The following is a 22,701-nucleotide window of genomic DNA, read 5'->3' as shown; positions in this document are numbered from 1 at the left end:
GCGAGGACCCGGACGCGCCCTGCCCCAGCCCGGCTGGCGGCGGGGACGCGCGGCACCGCCACTTGGCCCTGGACGGGCGGCCCCCGCGCGTAGCCTGGGCCGAACGCCTGGTCCGCGGGCTTCGAGGTAAGCATGACCTGGGGCCCGACCGGGCCAGCACCCACCCTGCGCCCCGCGGAACCCCACCACGCCGCCTAGGTGCAAGGACAGGGTCTCTCTCTGAAGAGACAGGTCTCTCTCTGTCTCGTTGACTTTGGAAAAGATGTGAAAGCAGTAGTGGGGTACATCTGGCGCTTTGCGTTGGGCAGATTGAGTCTTGCTTCTAGTACAGTGGTTACCACTAACTGCATATTTGCTTACGTCATAAAATTATTATTATTATTTATTTATTTTTTTTTTGGTGGAACTGGAGATTGAACTCAGGCCCTTGTGCTTGCCAGGGAAGCACTTATTCCACTGAGCCATCTCCCCGGCCCTTACGTCATAAAATCACAAAGAAAATTTTATACTGTACTAGTACCCTGATGTTACACAGCCCCTAACGCTTCGTTGTGTCCTTACTTCGTTCCACGAAGAATAATGATACAGTCACCCGAATTCATGGGAGGAGTGTGCCCTTAAGCTGTCACTGATGTTTTAGTGGTGGCGTCTGTGATTATTTAGAGGACGAAGAGTTGTTGACCATATCACTAATGGAATAAAATAATGCCCAAAAACAAAACTTGACCATTTCTAATTCTAGACATGCCACGGACTGCTTGTCCTCTGCCTTTGCAACTGTTTTTCAGAAACAGTTGCAAAGACAAGCTTATATTGTTTCAAGATATTGCAAATATGTTTTTAAAAGTTGGATGTGTTTAAATAACAATTAATGTTCTTTGCAATGCCAACTAAATAAAATCTTGATATATGCCCTGATCTATGTGAGGCGCTCAATCACCCAGCTCTGTAAAGCATAAGGGAGGAATTCTCAACTTTCTCAGTGCCTAGTAAGAGGATGCAGGTTTTTCAATAGCAAATAGGATCCTGCTTTGCAAAACTGTGTCAGAGACATAGAGTGTTGAATTGACCACCACTTTGGTTTTTTAGGGGGGTGGCTCCGAGGATTGAACCCCAGGGACTATATCACTGAGCTGCATGAGGCTCTTATTTTGAGACAGTCTCATCTAACTTGCCTAGGCTTAGATGAGAATCTCGTGTTGCACCAACTACAACCGAATGAACCCCCATTTTTGAGTTTCCATTCTCGGTTCTTTTGTTCTCTCTGTCCTTCTCTGTCAGTTTTGAAAATTTTGCCCTAAACCCATAAAGATGGTGTCATAGCAGCATAAATAAGATTTAAATCCCAGTTATGCTGCTCACTGGCTCTGACACCTTGAGCAAGTTACTTAACTTTCCTTGTGTGCTCTCTGAGCCTTAAATTTTGCATCTATTAGAAAGGAAACAATTCTAGCACTTAGTTTTTGATTTGTAGGAAGAATTGAATAAGACATAAAAATGGGTAGTGTCTTGGTTACTTTCTGAATATTGGAACAAAATACCTAGATGCTCACGAGTTAAAGAAGGAAGGGTCTGGGCTGGGGAGATAGCTCAGTGGAATAAGTGCTTGCCTGGCAGGTGTAAGGTCTTGAGTTCAATCCCTGGTACCACAGGGGGAGGCGGGGGGAGAAGAAGAAGAAGAAGGAAGGGTCTGTTTGAGCTCACAGTTTGGAGGGGTCTCAGTCTATAGTAGGCTGGCTCCAAGAGAGGGCAGCGAGGCAGAGGACAAGCAGTCCATGGCATGTTAGGCAAAGCAGCAAACAGCTGCCTGCCCTCTTCCCTTCTTATTCCATCCAGACTACAAACCTGTTGACTGGTGCCACTGACACGCAGTGTGGATCTTCGGTCTTCATTAAATCCGTTCGGTCACACCCGGAACTATACTAATCCAGTTAGAGGACTGATCCCGGTGTCACACCTTTAAGCCAGCGTCACACACTCATGATCTAGCCACCTCTGTGAATCCGCACCTGTGAGCACATAAGGCTCTAGAGGACATCTAGGTATAAATCGTAATAGGTAGTGAGTCTGCGCCATAGTATGAGTGCTCCTTGACTCGTGCAAACTATAAAAGTATGTCTGGGCACTTCTTTTACATTCATGCTTGTATTTGTTAATTTGATTTAGGACATGATGGAAATCAGAGGACCCTTTTGATAACCCAAGTGAACAAAATACCAATACTTTATACAGTTCAAAATTTTATTAAAACGGTTCAGCGAGATAGCTCAGCAGACTAAGGACCTGCCTAGGCAAGTGCAGGGACCAAGTTTCCATCAATTGAGCTGGCCACTGAGACGGAGCACAATGGCGCTGAAAACAGGAGGATCACTACGAGTTCGAGCTGTGTAGTGAGGCCCTGTACCAAATCCATTAAAAAAAATATTAAAACAAATTATATATCACTTTACACTTTGTAAAATGTGCTTTTAAAAAGCATTTACTGAATATTCACAGAAGTTTCCCATAAGTTAATAATGGCCAGTCACGACCTTGTAACTGAGCATTTGACAATACACTTAACCTTCACTAAACTCAGGGGAGTAAGATGATATAAGTATATATTTTATATGAGGTCTATACATGTATTTCCTTTGAGGAAACATTTCAGGAATAGTTACTAAGCTTAGAGTCCTAAAACCTCTTGTCCAGCTGTAAACGTGGAAGCTTCCAGATGGCTGAGTGCTGACAGTCCCTGAGGTGGCACTCAGCCCTGCTCTTCCCAGGCTGGCTCCAGACAGCTCTTCATGTTTTCCTCATTCTGTTTGATAACTGGTAAACGTAAGAAATAATAGCACCCAAATGGTGGTTTAATTCTTAGGAGACCAGACTAAATATATTTTTAATTATAGAAAAATATTAAATAAAATTTGCTTTATCAGTTTCTGTCATGAAGGAATTATAGTTGACATTTTTGTCACTTATTTTAAAAGTAGCACTTATTAAATACTTAGAAATAGAGTAGTGTATCACCATTTTCCTTGGACACAACCCACAAATGTGAGAAAGTCAATGAAGAAGTTGTGGTTTTTTACTCCTCTTGGAATAACAATGGTGGAAATTTTGGATGCTCATGCTAGCAGTGCCTTAGGATCACAACAGCAAGCAAATTTTGGAATGTTTAAAGTAGGGGAGGACCAGGGAGATAGCTTAGCTCAGCAGCTTAAGCACCTGCCTGGGGAGCACAAGGTCCTGAGTTTGATCCCCAGTACTGCAAAAAGAAAGAAGGGGGAGGAAGGAAAGAGAGATTACTTAAGTTTAGACTGATCAGAAGCTTCCCAAGGATCTTTATAAAGCTGCTCAGACCTCCAGGGCCTCCCCTCCTCATTGGTTAGAATGAAGGAGTTGAATTTAGTTTCCAAGGTTCCTTCTAGCTTCAGCATATCCTGGTTGTTTAGTAACACCAATTCCAAATGAAAAACAGGTAGTCCTTTCCGCTGGCTGTACTGTAAGTGGGTCTGCTGCCTTAGCAGAAGCGAGAGAGTCAAGAAAGCAGAAATGCCGGAGGCCTGCATTCCTGCACGTTAAGAAACAGATGAATGTTTCAGAGCAGGGGCAGGGCGTCTTGGTGGAGAATGAAGTCATCTTAGTGGTGTCCAAGTGGCCTGCAAAGGAGACACCAAAGCAGGTGACCAGGTGGCCAACAGCCAGGGAGGAGATCCTGATGGCCTGGACCAGAGAAAGCAAAGGCTGTCTCACGGGTGACAGACAGTGCCCAGACATGAAGATGCCCAGACATGAAGTCTGTTAAATTTGTCTGACTTTCTAAAACTGAATATTTATCATTAGTGTGTCAATTTGGTATTTGTTGTTTTAGACATGGATGCTTGGGCTTTTTCTTGTTGTTTCTATTGCTATTTCTAGAGAAATCACAAAATATAACTTGCTTATCCCTTATCCAAAATGCAGGCTTGGGATATAGCTCAGCAGTATAAGTGCCTGTCTGGAGAGTTCAAGGTCCTGAGTTCGATCCCCAGTACCATGTGGTGGCGGGGATATATATATATATATATATATAGTTTTCCCCAACTCCACTTGACTTACTGATACAGAGAGAAAAACTGGTCTCGGGTGGGTGAGCTCCAAACCATACAAGGAACCTCCAAATGACATAGAGAAAAACAGTCTCTGGACCTGACCTGCACAAGTTCGTGTTCTCTAAAACCGAAGAATGAATTTTAGGAACAAACGGAGGTTATGAGCAGAATACATTTATTGAGAGAGAGAAAGCTCCTGTCCAAGAGAGGAACAGGAGGGGGGCCCGAGCGGGTAGTTCCCCCGGGAAGCTATCTCTTCCAGGGACTTTTATAGTGTAAAACCATGTGGGGCTAACGTGGAGAGAATGGGAACTCGCTTAGGTGGGCAGGAGGTGGGACAAAACTATGGTCAACCAATGGGATTACATAAGGGACAGGGTCTTTTCCTGTTGGGGTTGGAATGTGGGATAGGGTCTCTTCCTATTGGGGGTTGGGCTAGTGACTCACTTGGGTCTTTCCAGGTGATTGATACCTATTTAGAATATCAATCCCAGGTGCTACTCGTTTAGCATTTGTTTGGCCTTTAGGTCTTTAGGTCTGGTTCACAGCAGGAGCATCTGTCCCTCCCACAGTTGTAAGGCATCTCATCTTGTGTGCTGTCTCCTTCCAGGGCCTGGTCCTGTCTGACTGCCTATAATATTTTTTATCTAACTCAGCTGCCTGCAATATTACCAGATCCACTCTTAAGGCAGCCTGAGCCAGCCCAAAAAAATCCTTATCCAAAATGCTTGGGCTTTGAAATGTTTTGGACTTTATTTTTCTTCAGGTTTTGGAATATGTGTATATACACGGAGGTGTCTTGATACTAAGACCCAAGTTTAAACATGAAACTCATTTCTCTTTCACGTGCCCCTTGTACCAAGAGCCTAAACAGTGATTCTGAACCTTTTAGAGACCCCGGTCCCAAACTGCAACCCACAACCCACTTATAAGTGTCAACACTATATGAACTATCCCTTACCCCTAACACTATAATTAAACCTAAATAATGAGGTTTTATTTAGAAAAAAAAACTTACACACTTGACACGTGTGCAACTGAGAGTTCTGGGTAGGTTTGCTACCAGTGGCCTAAAGTATATTTTTATACATATTTTGAGTGTACCTGTGTTTTGACTGCAACATGTCAAAGAGCAATCAGGCATGGAATTTTCTACTTGCGGGGTCATGCTGGTGTGCAGTTTCAGGCTTTGGGGCATTGTGATTTCAGATGTTTGAATTCTGGGCACTCAACCTGTACTAGCTGTTTTGGTCAGGGTGGGCTAAGCCACAAAACAAGTACCCTCCTCACATTCAGCACCCAGCAGATTAAGAGGTTCAATGTGCACTAACACTTGAGTGTTTTCTAGGTTAGCAGCAGCTCTTCTCCCATGCTTATACATGGGGACATCAGCTTCTTCCCTCATGAGGCTGTCCTGGGTCCCTGTCATCATAGGCCAGCTCAAAGCAGGACATCCCATTCTTGCAAGAGGAAAGCAAAGGAAGATCATCACTGATGTTGTCTTAAAGGTCCAGTCCTGGAAGCAGCTCCCATCTCTTCCACTTATGATCTGTTGGCCAAGTTGTTAATCCCATAACCCAGGAGACCTGCCGGGAAGGTTGGAAAGCACACTATAGCTGTGCATCCAGACAGGGATACGAGGATGTGGGTGGCCAGCTAGCAATCTCTGTGAATGTAGTGGTAGGGTGCAAGGAAAATAGTAGACCTACTTTTATTTTTCCTAAAACAATCTGACTGGACATTGAAATCAGTGTGCTGTTTGTGCCTGATAAGTGACCTTCAACACAGTCCTAATTCACCATTGTATATTGCCATTCTCTATTTATCTTGCATTTTTCTTGCCTTTCTTCTTGATGTCTAAAAGAGAACTATATTCAGTTATTGAAAAGGTCACCAAGACTTTCGAAAAGATGTGAACTTGAGCATCCAACCCGCCAATCTTGGTCATAGCTCCTTGCATCGACTTGAAGCTTTAGCGGTCTGCTTGATTTCATCACTACCAGAATGTTTTCCTAAACTAGAAGTTTCCAGCCAAGGTGAGGGAGCAGTTTTGCCTCTCAGGGGTCAGATCTGAATACCTCTTGGTTTTTACAGTTGGTGTTGGGAGGTCATTTCTCTTGCCCCAAACCCTCAAGAGCATAGTCAGGCTGATCACATGGCAGGCTAAGCACACAGAAGGTGCAGTGAGGTGAGCTAGGGACTGGGAGACCAAGACAGGAGCCGTGTCCAGGGCTGCACCCAGGCAGGTGAGCTGAGGACTGAAGCTGGCAGAATACAGACCAGCACCATGGAGGGAAAGAAAAGGGCCTGGTCTGGACAAACCTGGAACTCTGGCTTGGCGCTATTAGCACAAATAAGAAGAAGTGTCTAGAAAAGAACAATCTTCATTTTGGACCTGTGAGTGTGCACCTTATGTAAAAGGAAAATTAGCTGTGGAGATACCTCCCTGTACCTCACGGAAGCTGGCTGAGAACACGGGTTTCAGGAGTCACTCAGTTTTCTAGTCAGGCAGCCACGGACTGTTCAGGAGAAAAGGTGTCAGTAATAATGAAAAGTCATGGCTGGCTGGCTGGCTTGCTTGCTTGCTTGCTTGCTTGCTTGCTTGCTTGCTTGTTTGCTTGCTTGCTTGAAGACTGAGCCTGAGGCCTTCACGCTGAGCTGTATCGCCAGCCCTTTTAACTTTGGTTTGGTTTGGGGATGACAGAGTCTCATTAAGTCACTGAGTTGCCTCCTGGCCTAGGCTCAAACATGTACTCCTTCTGCGTTAGCCTCCTAGTGAGCCAATGTGACAGGCATGTGCCACCTCACCTGACCAAACTGCTTAACTTTCTAGAACTGTTCCTGTAATTCAAATGCTCTACATGTAATACTTCCAGTTCCCAGAAGATCCCCATAGGGAGACACTCCTGCTCTTCTTTAGAGGATGTTCAGTATGGTCGCACAGCCCACAGGTGGTGGAGCCCTCAGGGACCACAGTTTGACTCCAGAGTCCTACATTATGCTGTGTCCTATGGTTAAGGCATAGAAACTTAATGTATTTCAGATGGGACAAGAATTAACTTGAGGCAAAAAAAGAAAAAGACCGACACTGAACCTTTTGACTATGGAACATTTGATGATGAGTATTCAAAGGCAAAATGATAGCTGGGGTTAGTTTCAAAGTAAATGGGGAGAATGGTTAGGGTTTAAATGAATCAGGTTTGGCACTGAGTTGATAATTGCAGGAGATGGGTGGTGAATACAGCAGAGTTCCTTGTTATTCTCTCTTTGAGGTGTTTTCAAATATTTTCCAAAATAATAAGTTTTTGAAAGAGCAGTTGTGTTCAGAGTCAGATGTTTATTTTCAGAACATCCTATGTTTGGAGTTATCCATCCCAGAGACCGCTGATATTCATATTTAAGAAGTAGCTCGTTCAGAATGCTATTTAAGAAAGAGACTGTTTAAACAATGTGCTTTGACTTTGGGCTCTGGCATTTAGCTAAGCACACTTTTAAACATAAAGCAAGTTGAAGAGTTGTTCAGTGTCCCCCTCATTCCATGTTTTCCTGAACAGCTAGAAGCACCGTATGTGCTAAACTTGAGTAAGTACTGGACAGTTCTCCCACCATGTTGAGGCAGCTCTGAGAAAAGGCAACCACTCATTTTGAAGAATGTGGCCATTTTGGACCTGCACTCCATCCTTACTTATCCTGTCAGCTGTGCTAAACATGGAAACTAGTTAGATACAGAGCAGCTGTTTTTCTCACTTGTGGAGAATCCATCTCTCATCCATCTGAATATAAAGAAGTCTCTGTCTCTTAAGATAAACCCTACATATACACTCAGTGAGACAATGTCATGAAAAATGTAAAGGCCATAAATACATGAGGCAGATTGAGTAAATTAGGAAAATAAAACTCACAGTAATATATGAGATTATAAATAAGGGGGCTTGTTTCTTATTTGAAATGTCTTGTTCAAGGGCAAGAAGTTGTCATAGCCCTTTGTTTTTTTCTATGTAAAGACCCAGCACTGTCATTTGTGAATGTTAACGGTTATACCTATTCCTTAGTGCTTGGCTGCCCATAACCCATGGAAAAGAATGAAATTGCTGAACAAGAAGTGCAGGGAAACATCATTTCCTAATGGTACAGGCAAGCAGTCTCTAATTCCATGTGTATGTTAGGCCTGGTCTCCAAAAGAAATCTACCAGAAGAAATGATGTAGTTGTATCCAGGACTGCTGAGCCTAATCCTTGGCTGACTCTTGGTTATTCAGAATTGTAATTTTCCATGTCATCTACATTTGCAGTAATTCCTCAGTATGATAGAGTTTCAAGGAGCAAACATTCTGCTCCCTGCATTTCTTCTGCGTGAGTAATTCCCTGACAACTTCCAGGGCTTGGCAGGAGCAGCCCAGTCATAAGTTATGCTCCATTCCAGTGTTGTGAATATGTATGATGTGTAACACGGAGTCTTTGAATTCAAATGCTGATTTTCCTAAAGGAAATTTGGGAGGAAGAAGGAAATGAAATTCTCAAATTTAGGAGTAGAACTGCTACGTTATTTTAAGACCCCCAAAAAGCGTAAACATTGACAATGAAATCATTTCTTCTAAGTGAAAGCCTCTCTTCTCTCTCTTTGGTGTGATTGCAGCCTAATACTGTGTAAACTTCAGTTATTGAAAGGCTGAGGTCTGCAGAATAAAAGCCACAGGGCTTTTATGGGGCCCAAGCTTTTGTGGGGCCCAGGATGGTTTCCATCAGCGGCCAAGCTAATCTAAACTAAAAGGAGGGAGCTTGTCTTTTTTGGAAAACATGAAGGTTCTTCCAAAGAACCAGCAATGTGACTTGACCACACTGTTTATTAACAGGGGTTTGGCCGGCAACCATGTCTGCATGCTGGCTGAGTCCAGAGCCGTAACTCTGTCCAGCAGGCTCACGTGGCGTTATGTCATCTTCGCTCAGCAAGCCAAGCACTTTCCATCTGCTAAAACATAGAACATGTCTGCTGGTCATAACTGTTTCCTCCAGGAGAAAGAGAAGCTGAACAGGTTGTTGCTTTTAATTTAAAAAGTATGTGTTAGTCGGAATTTTACAAATCAGTTAAGCAAAAGAGGCTTAGTGCAGGCAACCCCTGTCAAGTTCCTCATAGGACAGAGATGAGCTCAGAGCAGCTCTTCTGCCAGAGCAACAATCAGACACTTGATGGATGTGTGCAAGTTGCTGGGTCACACCAACCAGAACTTTTTCATCAGGTGGCTTCCAGGGCCATTTACAGTCTGGTCCCACCACCTCATTAACTGGGTTTGACAGTAGGACAGCAGGTTGTGTCCTTGCTCAGGTAGGAAGGGCTCTGTGTTGTCCACGGTGGCTCACTCTCTTTTCAGTTATCCTCATCTCCTGCCCTCCTTTATTTTTACTAAGACACTTACTACCGGTCTTGGGGGTTGAGAAAATGACTGCAACCTTGCCTTGTGCTTTGCACATTTTGCCTGATGCACTCTCAACTATAAAGCACTGGTGCGGTGCCAGCTTCGCAGTAGCATTAGTTTGCTAAAAGACTTATCTTCATATATATTTATATTTCTGTGTGAGAACTTCCCGTATGCCTTGCACTCTTTACTTTGTGTTTTCTCCTGTTTTGCTATTTCTGAGCATTCTTAAATAAAATAACATCTTTTTCTCCCATTGTATTTTAAAGGCCTCTGGGGCACGAGGCTCATGGAGGAAAGCAGCACCAACCGAGAGAAGTACCTTAGAAGCCTTCTGCGGGAACTGCTCACCTACCTCCTTTTCCTCACAGTCTTGTGCATCTGTAAGTAGGCTGCTTGCTCCCACTTGTGGAGAAGTTTTGAAAATGTTTGGCCTGTACAGTCCTAATTAAGAAGAAGTATACGGGCACCTGAAGGGTCAGGCCAGCAGTGTTCTTCTTAATTTCATTTTCAGTTCTAATTTAGAATTTGGTAATGATCCTCCCACCACCACTTCAGCAGGCATTCATGAAAGCATCAGTATTGTCTAATAGATCATCTAGATAATCACCATCTAATTAGTTCATCACCATTTTCACTCCAAAAAGCATGTGGCAACCTGTCAGTCACGAAGAACTCAATTAAAAGGATCTTCACATTTCATAACAATAAATACCCGGACCAGCAAACATAAAAAGTCAGTGTAAGAACTGTGTTCCATAGGTACACTTTCCAAGTTCACCTTTCAGAAAAAACAAACAGTGCCCCCTAATGCTGCTTTTATTAACGTGTTTAAGTCTCCTTTTGGACTTGGATATGGAGTGTCAATTAAACTTCTCTAATTCCAAATCTGTAATAGTCACGAGCTTTGCCTCCACAGAAAACCTGTGCAGACTCAGACCCAGATATTCTCTTCCTTCTGTGTCTATCTGCACACCCTTCGGGAAGGCAGTCATGGCCAGGAACCAGTCTCAGAGACGTTTGCCTCCAAGTCCAGGAAGTCACAGGCAAGGGCCTTGGCCTCAGGTTCTGACAGGGTGGAGGGTGGGATTCCACCATGTCCTCCTCAGCACCCTTTATGACAACAGACCAGAAAGCAGATTTATTATGCCTGCCAACCCCGCTTTCACCAAACTCTTCTGTGATATAGGGGAGAACCAGAATTTGATCAACATTCAGTCATACCATCCTTCATATATTACAACTGATCACCTTGAATTTAAGTGCTGAAGGAAGCTTTTAATATTTACTAGATATGTGTAGAAACAAAGATAAGTAAAACATACAAGATCAAGGAAACATTTGGGTTTCTGTGTCTGTAACTGCAATCGATTGGATATCGAGAACCCCACCCTGGTGTTCCCTCATCAGTGAGCTCCTACTGTGTCTTTTCAGGAAGTCTCCCCACAGTTGCTGAGATTGACCTTTCCCAAGGGGAAACTTGGGGAAAATGTGATATTGTTCATATATACATTTATTTAAACTAAAATGATGTACATGTGAACAATGTCACCTTATTTTTTCTTACTAGTTGTGAAATTTTCCGTTATTTAGGAAGAAAGGTCTTACACTTTTGAAAATACTTTTTTTAAAAAGAAAACACAGTTTTCGTTTTTTATAAAAGCTTTATGGAGGCATAATTTACCCCTCGGAAAAGTAATCTATTTAGATATTCAGGCCACTTGTTTGTTTGTTTGTTTGTTTGTTTTTGAATGTACAGAGTTGTACAACCCCCACAATTTGATTTAACATTTTCATCTCTTCAAAAACTGTCCCCTAAACTGTCCTCTGCGGCCTGCATTTGGTGGTCAGGCCCTTTTCCCCTCAAATGTATTCAGCTGGGATTCTGGTGTGCTTTGTGGGGAAAGGGAAGGGGAGTTCGGGTTTGTATCTTTGGAGTAAAGATGCCTCCCCCTGTATCCCAGCTCCCGTCCTGCTGTCTACTTCGGGAGTTCAGCTCTGTTAGGTTTCTCATGAAAGTGCTATATTTGAAAGCATATTACATGAAATAGAAATGCCAACAAGCTAGAAATTTTCTACATATTAAAAAATTGCTGAACTGAGTTTTAAGTCGGAGGACAGTAAGATTCATTTCAGAGTTAAGGAGATGACGGCCATGTGCACCACAGATTGGACGGGAGCGCCTCTCCCCAGGTCCGCGCTTTCAGGACCCCAGACAGTCCAGATTCTGATGGCAGGCTAGCGAAGGTTGCTCTTCCCCTGGCATGTTAGAGTAGTTACCGCACCTTTAAGATAAACTTTAAAATCTTGAGAAGGACTGGCGTTTCACTAGTACTCTCTGCTGCCTCCTTCAGAGCTATCATTCCCTGTAAACATATGGCACTTCAACCTCATCAAGCCAATGAATGACCTTCAGAAAAAGTCTTCTATAATGGTCCTTTCCTATCAGCCTAGTTTCCAGTATTAAAGAAAAACATTCCCAGTATTTAACCGCATTTGTTCAGGCTCAGTGAGCGAGACTTTATTCAGCACCCTCACTAGTGGTGCAGGACTCACTGTCCCAGGGCTTGCAGTGGGGGTGGGTTTGGACTCGCCCAGCATGGGCATGTGGGGACTTAAGCCAAGGAGCAAGCTGGGGGCAGCAGATGGAAAAGGACTAAGGAAACATCAGGGGTCAGGGAATTCTGGCTGTACCCACTTGAAGATGGAGGAGGATGAGGCACCTGACCAGATACTGGGGTGGGGTTCTTACTGAATCAATTTAGCAGAGTTCTCTGCTAAAAATAGACTTTATAAGGAAGTACATAGATGGACCTAGGCGGGCCAGACTATGGTTTGGCCAAGCAAAATCTTTCTGTCTCCTCACTTCAGGACCAGCTCAGGAGCTACATCCAGAGTTCTACTGTGCCTGCTGTAGCCCCCTCCTCACTTCAGGACTACCTCTGGCATATGTGCCCACACTGGCTTCCAGCATTAGCCACCCTCACGGAAAGAGTAGGGAGCTATGATGCGTGTCCAGTGCTTGCACAAAGAGCAGCGGGCTTGACCTCAGCGGGCATTGCCACTCCTCCCTCAATTTCTCGAGTACTGTACTTCCCCCTTATAGATACGCAGAACGTCTCCTAGGAGCTGACCATAGCTAACTCTCTGCAAGCCTGGTCATTCTTTGCTTTCTATGTGACATTTTGTACTTCAGTATGACACATTCAGTATAGGTTTTAATTTTATGTCCTGGCACCTCTGTGAGGACACAGCACAGTGCAGAACTAGCAGATAATTAAGTTCCTGGGCGAAGGGCTGCCTCACTTTCAGACACTTAGCCTGTAGTCTGACCAAGGCAACTTGCCTCTGCCGTCTTTATATCAGCTATAGTTACATTTTTATGGCTGTTTAGATTTCCTCTTTGGACAAGTGAAATTTCTGAAAAAAAATCTCAGGTGGCTTGATTATATACGTATACGCATGTTTATCCATTTGTTAAATAATTTTCAGAATTTGTTCCATAAACATATTGGCTGGTTCACATTTGTTGTGGTTTGGGGGGTATGTTTATATTTTGGCTTACAACAACAGAAATTTTTTGGCATGAAGCTAAAGGCCTAAAATAAAGGTGACGCAGGCTGTGCTCCCTGGCTGCCTCAGGAGGGGGCCGCATTCTTGGCCTGCCTGGTGTGCAGGTGTCACTCCAGTCCTCTGTCTTCACATGGCCAGCCTCTTACAAGCACACCTGCCCCGTGGATTTGTAATTTTCTGGATTTACTGATGTTTTCTTTGTGGTCTAGCACATTACCAATCTTTGTACATGTTTTGCAGATAGTTGAACAAAAATAAAGCACGGAGTGAGTGCAACTCATCAAAACTACTTGGGACCAGAGTGTTTCAGCTTTTGCATTTTTCTTCTTAGAAATTGGTATATTTGCATATATACAGTGAGATATCTTGCTGGGACCCTTGAACCTATAGCCTTAATGTATTTTTTTAATGTATTTGGTACAGGATCTCACTGTGCAGATTGGACTCATAGTGATCCTCCTGTCTTAGCCTCACAGCACTGGGATTACAGGCATGCGCCTCCATGCCCAGTCTCAGTGGCCGGCTCAGCACACCCAGGGTTTGGGGCTGGCACGGCATGCAGTACCTAGGATTGAACCCAGGTCTTTGTGCTTTCCAGGCAGGCGCTCAGACTGCGAAGCTCTCTCCAGCCCCTATACTCTCTTTTTCAAATGATCTTAATTGCACTGACAGCACCTTTCTAAAAGCATTTTATTCCTCATATTTTTTCTAGTTTTTATTTTTTAACTTTATTTGATGTAGGTTTCTTATAATAATTTTAGAGATGTAATTTTAATCAATTATTTAAAACTTTATCCCTTAGTAAAACTATAACCCATTCACATTTCACATTTCATGTTTTTGTCAAATTTCTGTCATCTTATTTTCCCTTCTTTTGTGTGTGTTTGTACTTTCTTGTTATTTCTCGTATTTTTCCATTCTTATTTGGAGATTTTTACCTTTGCTTTTTAATCACTGGGATTTATGCAGCAGACACAATTCCATAGTGCTCCATTTGAATATGTATTTTTCGACAGTAACAATAGTAAAGTAGTGCCCATTTACTAGTTTGAAAAGACAGACTGACCTGAGGGCAGCTGTGGTTCTTCTACAAGCTGGTTTCTTGGTGGTCTGTGCTTTAACATGTTTTGCTCTGGCTTAGCAGATGGAAAAATGGAAACTCTTGGGTTAAGCAAGAGCCAAGTCCTAACGCCAAGACAGGATACACATCCTTCGCCTGATCGAAGTTAGCATTTCACATAGAAGTTCTGTACTCCACTGCCCATTTCATCTAGAGAGAGTGAGCGCCCTCTTCCCAGGAGTCCTGTTCATGGGAATTAAAAGGAGAAAGGACAGAACAGTCCCATTTCCATTGATTTCGCTGTGTGCAGAGGCGTAGTGTGCATTTCTTCAGTTGGGCTTCGTAAAAGCCCTTGAGAGTGTTATTGTCATGTTATGGATAACACAGGCCAAGCTCAGGAGAGTTAGCAGCTGTGCAGGGTCCCAGGACACCCAGACTGAGTCATCAAGCCATAGAGCAGAGGTGAAACCCTAACCTGAACTGTTGGACGCCAAATCCAGAGGTCATTTAATTACCACTAACATGGCCTCATGGTGCAGCTGAATCCTACTGTGTGTAAAACTGTCACTCATGGACAACTGGGAGGAGGCACGGAAGGAAGAGAGTTGGTGTTTGTGTGCCACAAGGTACAGTGGTCATCCTTCCAAGCTGCAAGGCACTGTTCTCTGGCCATCCAGCAGGTGGCACCCCACAACCAAGGGGTCTGTGCTTCCCTCTGAACAAAGCCCAGAAAGTCAACAGAGCTCTATTAAAAGAGCAAAAGTGCTTCTTAAAACACAATTGGAAACTAAAGGAGATATTTTAAATCAGTGGCTAAAATATTTACATATTTACATATTACTGTGCTGCGTTTGGAAGTAAAAAAGCTTTAAATAATTCATCAGACTCTTATAACAATAATATACTCATGGGTAAAAAGCCCTGGAGTGGTCTTTAATTAACCAGGCTGTGCAAGGTGCATGCTAACTTGATGTTAACTGACAGTAATGAACTTACTCATTCAGGTGGCCGCCTGCAGGGAGCTCAGCCTCCACGCCAACTTTGTCCCTCCTCTGTCTCTTACCCGCTGGAGGCCTCAGCAGCTGCACTTCCCTGTATCCATCTTGCATGGAAACTGGGCAAATAGCCAGTTCCTGGGGACACAGAGTTCCTCTGGAGGGAGAGGTCACCTCCAGTTCTTTGTCACCTACCTGTCCCACAATTGTGGGTGGGTTGCAATCCTAAACCTTAACTCAGGTCTGATACAGTTGAGAAGTGTCAGGTCACATGACACTTGAAGAGGCCTGTTCCTGTCCTGGCTGCTTTGGGTAATCATTGGGAGACCAGAATTACAGACCCCACAAGATGTACCTCTTTTGTGTTTATTGCTTATGGGATTGTTTGAGATGAAATCCTAAATGCTAAGGATTTAATCCTAAACACAAAGGTGTTTCATAATTTTAATTTTCTATGATGCTTCAAAGGGAAAGGGGGATACAGGAGAGATTTATGAATAGCATTTGTTCCCCCCAACCAATTAATATGGGTTTTAATAGGTATTTTGTGATGCCTGAAGATTAGTATAGAAGCAGGTCAGTATTAATCATCTGCTGGTGTTCAGAATTATGTTTAAAAGAAATGTAAAGTAGGGGTATGTAGCTCCAGGTAGTATACAGCATCTGCATACAGTGAGGCAGGAGGCCCAGGTTTAATCCGTAGCACTGCAGGAAAAAGGTAAAGCATACTGTTTGCTCTTGAAAACCTTTATTGGATAATTGCAGGAATTATCACACATTGCAACTGCAAACTGTTAAGAGTTCAGCATGAGACAGTACTTGTTAAAGTGCTGAAGTATGTAATAGAAGTTCTGTAGCAACCCAGTTAGCAAAAGACACACATTGTTAGATAACTGTTAAGGGTCAGCCACTGCAGGGCAGAAAGTTTTAGTGATCTTTAGGTAAAAGACAAAAGCTCCCATGGGGTAATTCTGTAATTATCCATTTTACAGAAGAGGAGACTGAGGCTCATGAGGTTTAAGCCTCCTGCCCAGCTCATGGTGACCATCAGGAGCATGGTCAGGATGCAAACCCTGGGCCCTTGGAATCACCCACCCACCTCTGTCCAGGCAGATGCAGGTCTGATGCCAAGTGTCCCTGGCAGAGTGCAGCTGGGATTAGAGGCTCCATGTAGGATCTGATTTCTGGATGACAGAGGCAGAGGTGCCTGTGTCATCTGGTCTGGAAGGAAAGAGATGGTGACCACAGTGGCACTTACAGTCCAAAGGAGGGACTCTAGGGCTTGGCAGGGCCCAAGAAGGGACCAGGGCACCTGAGGAACTCTCCAAGGTCACCTCAGACTTGAGAGACCAGGGAGGGAAGGGCAGGGCAGGAGCATAGTGTGGGGTGGAAACGAGATCCCCAGCAGCTGTGGTCCAGGATGGGGACCCTTCCAGCCTACTCCAAATGGAGAGGAGGTGGGGTGACAGGTAAGAGGACAAGCTAACTTGTCTTCTCTGGCTAAAAGAGGACAGAAGGTGTCAGGTGGTAGAGTCCCCGGAGGTCAGTGTCAGGGCCGGAGCAGGCCGACAGGATGGGGAGTGGGCGTGCAGGGCAGCAGGAGGGCTGCCCATGTCATCACAGGGACAGCGAGCAGCTCAGGACACAGTCCCAGCTCATGCTGGGCCCTGCACAGTCTGAGCCCAGAGGGGCAGCAACCACTGTGAGAAGTCCGTGAGTACTCATGCAGGAGCCAAGTTCACTGATGCCAGTAGTCATCTTACATAATTCTTTTATAAGCGAGAGATAGCAGTGTGCCAGGGGGAAGAAGGCAAGGTGGGGGAGACCCTACATGGGCCCTAGCCCACCTCAGGCCTTCCCCTCCAGCACCAGCTCCTCACGGAGTCACTGGCCATGCGGGCCTGTGTGCATGTCGCCAGCAGCTCACCTTTCTCTTTCTGTCTTCCAGTGACCTATGGCATGATGAGCTCCCATGTGTACTACTACACTCAGATGATGTCCCGGCTCTTCCTAGACACCCCCGTGTCCAAAACGGAGGACACTAACTTCAAAACTCTGTCTTCAACAGAGGACTTCTGGAAGGTATTTGTACCAAAGTCTCTACTTGTCCTGCGGAACTGTGCCTTTGGTGTCATAAGTTGAATTCAGGAGTACGTTCAGGGTCGACGGTGTGTTTACCTCTGTGTGAGATGCTACGAGCTGTACTGAATTGTCGGAAGCTACAACTCAGAAGGGGGTGAAGTCTCATTTATTGAGAGCTTTGCAGATCAGGAGCTGTACCATGTTGGGCAGTTGGTGCCTTGCACTGTCTGACCACCATGGTGGTCTCGTAGGCCACGAGCTGATGCTGCACTCTGTAAGTGAAGCCGATGGGCAGGGATGTGGCTGTGCAAGGTCACATGGTGAGCAATGCAAGAAATGGATTTTTCCTAACACAGCAGCCAGTGGTTCATTCTAGTTTATTATACAGACATTCATTTTTTACTTTTAAGGCCCAAGGGGCAGTTTGTTTTCTGGGACACTTTGTTGTGTTTTGCATCTTTGCTGACAAGGGCCTGTGTCCCCAGCTCCTAGAATCTACTGATCAACAATGTCACAGATCGACTGATAAAAACTGAGCCTACCCATTCTCTGGTTGTCACAAATTCCAGTCTTGCAGAGTATGAGCAGTGACTGACACCATGGGATGAATACTCTGTGGCACTTGAAATCTCAGGAAATAAAGGAAGTTGGAGAAGAAATGATTGTTTCTCCCTGGGAGATAATTTGCAAAATTCTTGCTAAACCCTGGGGACACAGCTGTTGATTTTCAGTGTTGAGAAAGCACAGTCCTGGGACCTGTCAATGTTTCACAGGACTTGGCCCCAGCTCACATTCCTCACTGCTGACCTTCTCACTCAGTGGGGCTGGGCCTCTGCCTGGGACGGCATCCTGAGTGGTGGCCTGTTCAGTGCCCCATAGACGCTGCGCACGTTGTGCAGAACAACAGCAGGCTCCTAGCCCACCACAACACTGCACTGACTGCTGTGCTCTGAGATGCGGGGAGGGGAGAAAGGTTCCTGGTGTGACAGAGCCCAGGTGGCAGGCAGGCTGGTGCTCCATACCCACCTTTGCTCTGCAGTAGATTTCAGAACCAGGCATGTGTGAGATGCTATTCTCTAAGGGAAGTTGAGGTTGTGGTGGGTGGGGGGTGATACAACACCCCTGTCCCACGGCCTCTGATCCCAGGAGAGAAATCAGAGTTGCCCTGCTCAAGTGTCTGCTCTAAGCCAGATGCCCTGGCCACACAGCAGATAGATCCTCCACCCAGATGTGGGAACCTCAGCGTAGAGGATCCTACTGCAGGCCTCACCCTTGGCAAATGAGATAATATCCATGCCCAGATCTCTGAAGATAAAGCCCACTCTCCCTGCTCTGGTTAGGGTGCCAGTGTTGGTGCCAGTGTTTCCAGGGAGCTTTGAGCAGAGTGGCTTCAGAGCTTGAGCCTTTCTCCAATGCCTCCTCTGCTTTCAGTTCACAGAAGGCCCCTTACTGGACGGGCTGTACTGGAAGGCGCAGCCCAGCACCCACTCTGAAGTGGACAACCGCAGTTTCATTTTCTATGAAAATCTGCTGCTAGGGGTCCCGCGCATCAGGCAGCTCAAAGTCAGAAACGGATCCTGTTCCATCCCCCTGGACCTTAGAGATGAAATTAAAGAGTGCTATGATGTCTACTCGATCAGCAGTGAGGACAGGGCCCCGTTTGGACCCCGAAATGGAACTGCGTAAGTGTCTGTGAGGTTCATTCATTCTCTGGCTGGCTGCCTTAGAAAAGACTCAGGCAGGTACCTCAGGGCTTGTGTGGAAGCTCGGGCCAAACTGACCTTCACCATCTCTAGATCTCTCTACTTCTCAGTTCTCTTTTAGTTCCTGTAGCCATATTTCCAGAAGGCCAAATTGTTAGCTGTATGCCCCCCAAAGTAAATTATCTGAGCCTTGAAATGCTTCCTGTAAGATGTATGGGCCCCGTTCTTGTAATATCATCTATTCATGTTCCCCAGTAGGAAATTTTCTGGTATAGAAACATTTTTAGTGGCCCTTACAAATAGATTTATATTTAAAAAGCAATGATTTAAAGTATAATTTCTATTAACATGTAACAGGCATACACCTGAGTGGGGTCCAGTACAGTAAATCGTAACATGTATGTGGTGTGTACTGATCGAGTCGGGCTGGCTAGCATTTCCACCTGCTTAAGCCATTATCGTCGCTCATGGGGGGCCTTCAGTCTCTCTGGTCAGCGCAAGACAGGTCATAAGCTGCCATGCTCCATTGCTACCCTCTGCGCTGGGGGCAGGGCCCCACTTCCTCCCACTTAGTTGTGTCTTGGCCCTTGTCCGACTTTCTCCATCACCTACCCGCAGTAGCCTTCCCACACACCAGTGGAGACTCTTCTGCCTTCTATGCAAAATGTTTGTGTCGCTTCTGCTGATGAGAACGTGCAGCACTTGCCCTTCTGTGCTTGTATCTCTGCTTCAGATCTGCTCTGCAGGGCCACCTGCTCTGATACAAGTAGCAGGATTTCCTTTCTGTTTCATTATTGAATAACAGCATGTTCACATAAGGTGTGAGCTGGGGTGGAGAGGGCAGGTCTGGGGTAGGATGCTCGCCCAGCATGCCTGAGGCAGGCCCAGGTTCAAAAGGTAAGTTTGAAAGGAAGGGGGTAGGGAAAGAAGGAAAATTTGTGCTAATGATATAAAGCCCATTCTTCTCAAATGTGTTTGTTGTTCGTATGTGTACATGTGCACATTTGAGGGGTCTTTTGTATACTTCATTACCAATACCTCAATTAATTGGGATATTAATGAAGGACAGTTATTCATTTTAAGATTATGATAGTTATTCTACAAAAATGGGGCAGCCTTCGGTTGGCTTCTTGGGGTGCTGCCCAGGATGACCTTCTGGGAGCACAGTGTCTTCTGCACCCTGATGAGCTTATTCTCCCAGTCATCTCCACCCGTCTCTTGGGAACCAAGCCACCTGGAGCCCACCTGTGTGAGCTAGCAGTGGGCAGACAGTTGGGTGGCTGTGTTCTGTCAGCCTCCCAGGGTCCACTCTGTTTACGCCCACACATACGAGAGACACATGTAGAGCAGAGCCTCTGAATAACCTCAGAAGGCCACACTCCTTTGTTGTAGAGGTGACTGTACATACTCCTAATCTGTAGTTCTTTTTTCAATATTGCTTTTTTTTTTTTTTTCTTTCTGTATTTAGGACAGGATATACAAGGTCTCACTACATAGATCGGACTCATAGTGATTCTCCTGTTTTCAGCCTCCCAAGTGCTGGGATTACAGGCACACACCACCACGCCCAGTCGCAATTGCTGTCTCAGCGCACCCCGGGGTTGGGGCCGGCACAGCACACCAGGGATCAAACCCCTATTGCTGCACTCTGCCTAAGCAGGTGCTTTAGTCCACGGAGCTATCAGGCTGGCCCTCAATATTGCATTTTATTTTGTGTCATTCAGAGAAATTGATACAGCCACAACTCACTGCCCCATTGCTCTTTATACACACACCTTCCTGTCCTCTCTCACAAAACATCTCTGAGAGGCATTGTCTCCATTGCATATGAAAAGCACACGCTGCACAGCGAGGAGCTGGATGGAAGCATCCCTCTTTCCAGTGTGCCTGGCCCAGGGAAGGCAGCAAAAAAGCTCAGGCTGATAGCCCAGCCTCAGGGACACAGCCCCAGTCACAGGTCCCCAATTCCACCGTCACAGGCTAAGACCTGCTTGACCTCACTAAACCTCAGGGCCTGGTCCCTAAACTGGGGCTGATTACTGGGAACCAGAGCCTTGCCAGCTTGATAAGGCTGTTACAGACTTCCTCTTAGCAGCAACTGGCTAAGGTTGTAATGTTGTCTCTGTAATGGTCACGAGGGCCCCATGATGTTACGTTTCTATTTTTGTGTTTTAGTTGGATCTACACAAGCGAAAAGGACTTAAACGGGAGCACCCACTGGGGGCTGATCGCAGCTTACAGTGGAGCTGGCTATTACCTGGATCTTTCAAGAACCAGAGAGGAAACAGCTGCCCAGCTCGCCACCCTCAGGAAAAATGTCTGGCTGGACCGCGGAACCAGGGCAGCTTTCATTGACTTCTCAGTGTACAACGCCAATGTTAACCTGTTCTGCGTGGTCAGGTGCGTCCGAGGGTTCAAGTGCCTCGCATTGCTGGTACTCAGCTGCATCCCTACTGTGTAGAAGCTCTTGCCTGCAGCTGGCTAAGGGAAGGGCCAGGATCTGGGTGACAGAAGGGAGGGTCGAGCGCTGCAGGCTTAGTGGGCTAAGGACATTTGGGGAAGGGACTTAGGATCCTAGAATACTGTGACTTAGAAAAACTTCTAAGTCTGGCCCACATCCAGAAAAAGTGGTTGTCTCACACCTGTCGCAGCTGCTGTAAGGCTAATGGGAGCCGCATGCTCCTGCACCAAGTCCCCTGCCCTGAAACCTTACTCCTGTCCCTGAGGTTGCTGCTCTCAGATGACATTTGTGCTGTTGGGACACAAGCTCGGCAGTGAGGACCGAATCTGCGGACATACAGGTCCGTGCCATGCTTGACACAGCAGAGGCGCAGGAAGTCCTTCCTGTGGCCTTATGAGGTTGTGCCCTGACCACTGCGGGAGACACTGAGGACGTGGACAGCGACTTCCTGGCTCATCTGGGAGCATTCATTCATTCATTCATTCATTCATTCATTCATTCTTAGATGCCTGAGAGATGCCTAGGCTTTATGCTAGGCTCTTAGGACACTGGGGAGCAAAATAAGGATTCCTTCCTTTGAGGAGCCTACATTCAGTAAACAGACAGAAGGGAAAAACAAATCATACAGGATTTTAGATGATAATTTCTTTTCTGAAGAAGAAAAGTGAAGGCAGAGTAAGGCAAGGGTATCTGGACTTTACCTTGTATGGCTTATAGACAACACCCAGCTACCACCCACAAGGATTATCTGCAGTTACATTTCCTCACAGAATAGGCATATGTCCTGGCAGTGTCTGTACTCTATCATCACTTTAGGCTAAATTTACCTCTGCTTTAATGGCCAGTTTTATTTTCCCAGTCCTTGTAGCAATGATATCAAATTAAATGAAGTTCAAAAACCTGTCACAATTATGACTGAGCTTTTCCTACTGGCTCCCATGAGGCTCTAGAGAGGATGGCGGCAGGCAGACATCTGGCATTTAAGTGTCTGTTTACAGTCCTCCATCTGTCCTTCCCTTCTTCCCAGACTTCAGGATAATCACTGCCAAGCCCATCACTGTCTTTCCACACTGCACTGTCTGGCATTTCTGGACATGGCTGACAAGTGCAGGGCCAGACCTGGGCAGCGAGCAATGACCTGATTCACCAAAGCTCTTTGCTCCCCTTTGGGTTCATCCCGAGGGGTCATGGGGCCCCTTGCTTTCAGGGATGCTCTTCAGAGAGTTTGGTTCTCACCACTACTCTCCAGCCCAGCAAGGAGAGAAAGAAGAGGAGCAGTCACTTAGTGCGGCCTCCAGTGGTCATGATGGGAACAGCATGCGTCCTCAAGCTCAGGGC

At 45.6% G+C, this 22,701-nt stretch overlaps 1 protein-coding gene across 1 annotated transcript in view; it reads left to right on the top strand.

Moving 5' to 3' along the window:
* The first annotated feature begins 6 nt into the window (after nt 1-6).
* The window catches only part of Pkd2 (polycystin 2, transient receptor potential cation channel), a 44,145-nt gene continuing 21,450 nt past the window's right edge, over nt 7-22,701 (top strand). Inside the window, exons 1-5 of the mRNA XM_023712936.1 lie at nt 7-126; nt 9,759-9,872; nt 17,066-17,199; nt 18,631-18,881; nt 21,078-21,302. Of these exons, the coding sequence (XP_023568704.1) occupies nt 9,779-9,872; nt 17,066-17,199; nt 18,631-18,881; nt 21,078-21,302 (704 nt within the window). The 5' untranslated portion in view covers nt 7-126; nt 9,759-9,778. The remainder of the gene's footprint in view (nt 127-9,758; nt 9,873-17,065; nt 17,200-18,630; nt 18,882-21,077; nt 21,303-22,701) is intronic.

Source organism: Octodon degus, unplaced genomic scaffold (genome assembly GCF_000260255.1).
Source record: "Octodon degus isolate 3935 unplaced genomic scaffold, OctDeg1.0 scaffold00028, whole genome shotgun sequence".
NCBI classification, from domain to species: Eukaryota; Metazoa; Chordata; class Mammalia; order Rodentia; family Octodontidae; genus Octodon; species Octodon degus.
The sequence above is the reverse complement of the archived record's forward strand: the minus strand, read 5'-3'. Positions and strand labels throughout refer to the sequence as shown.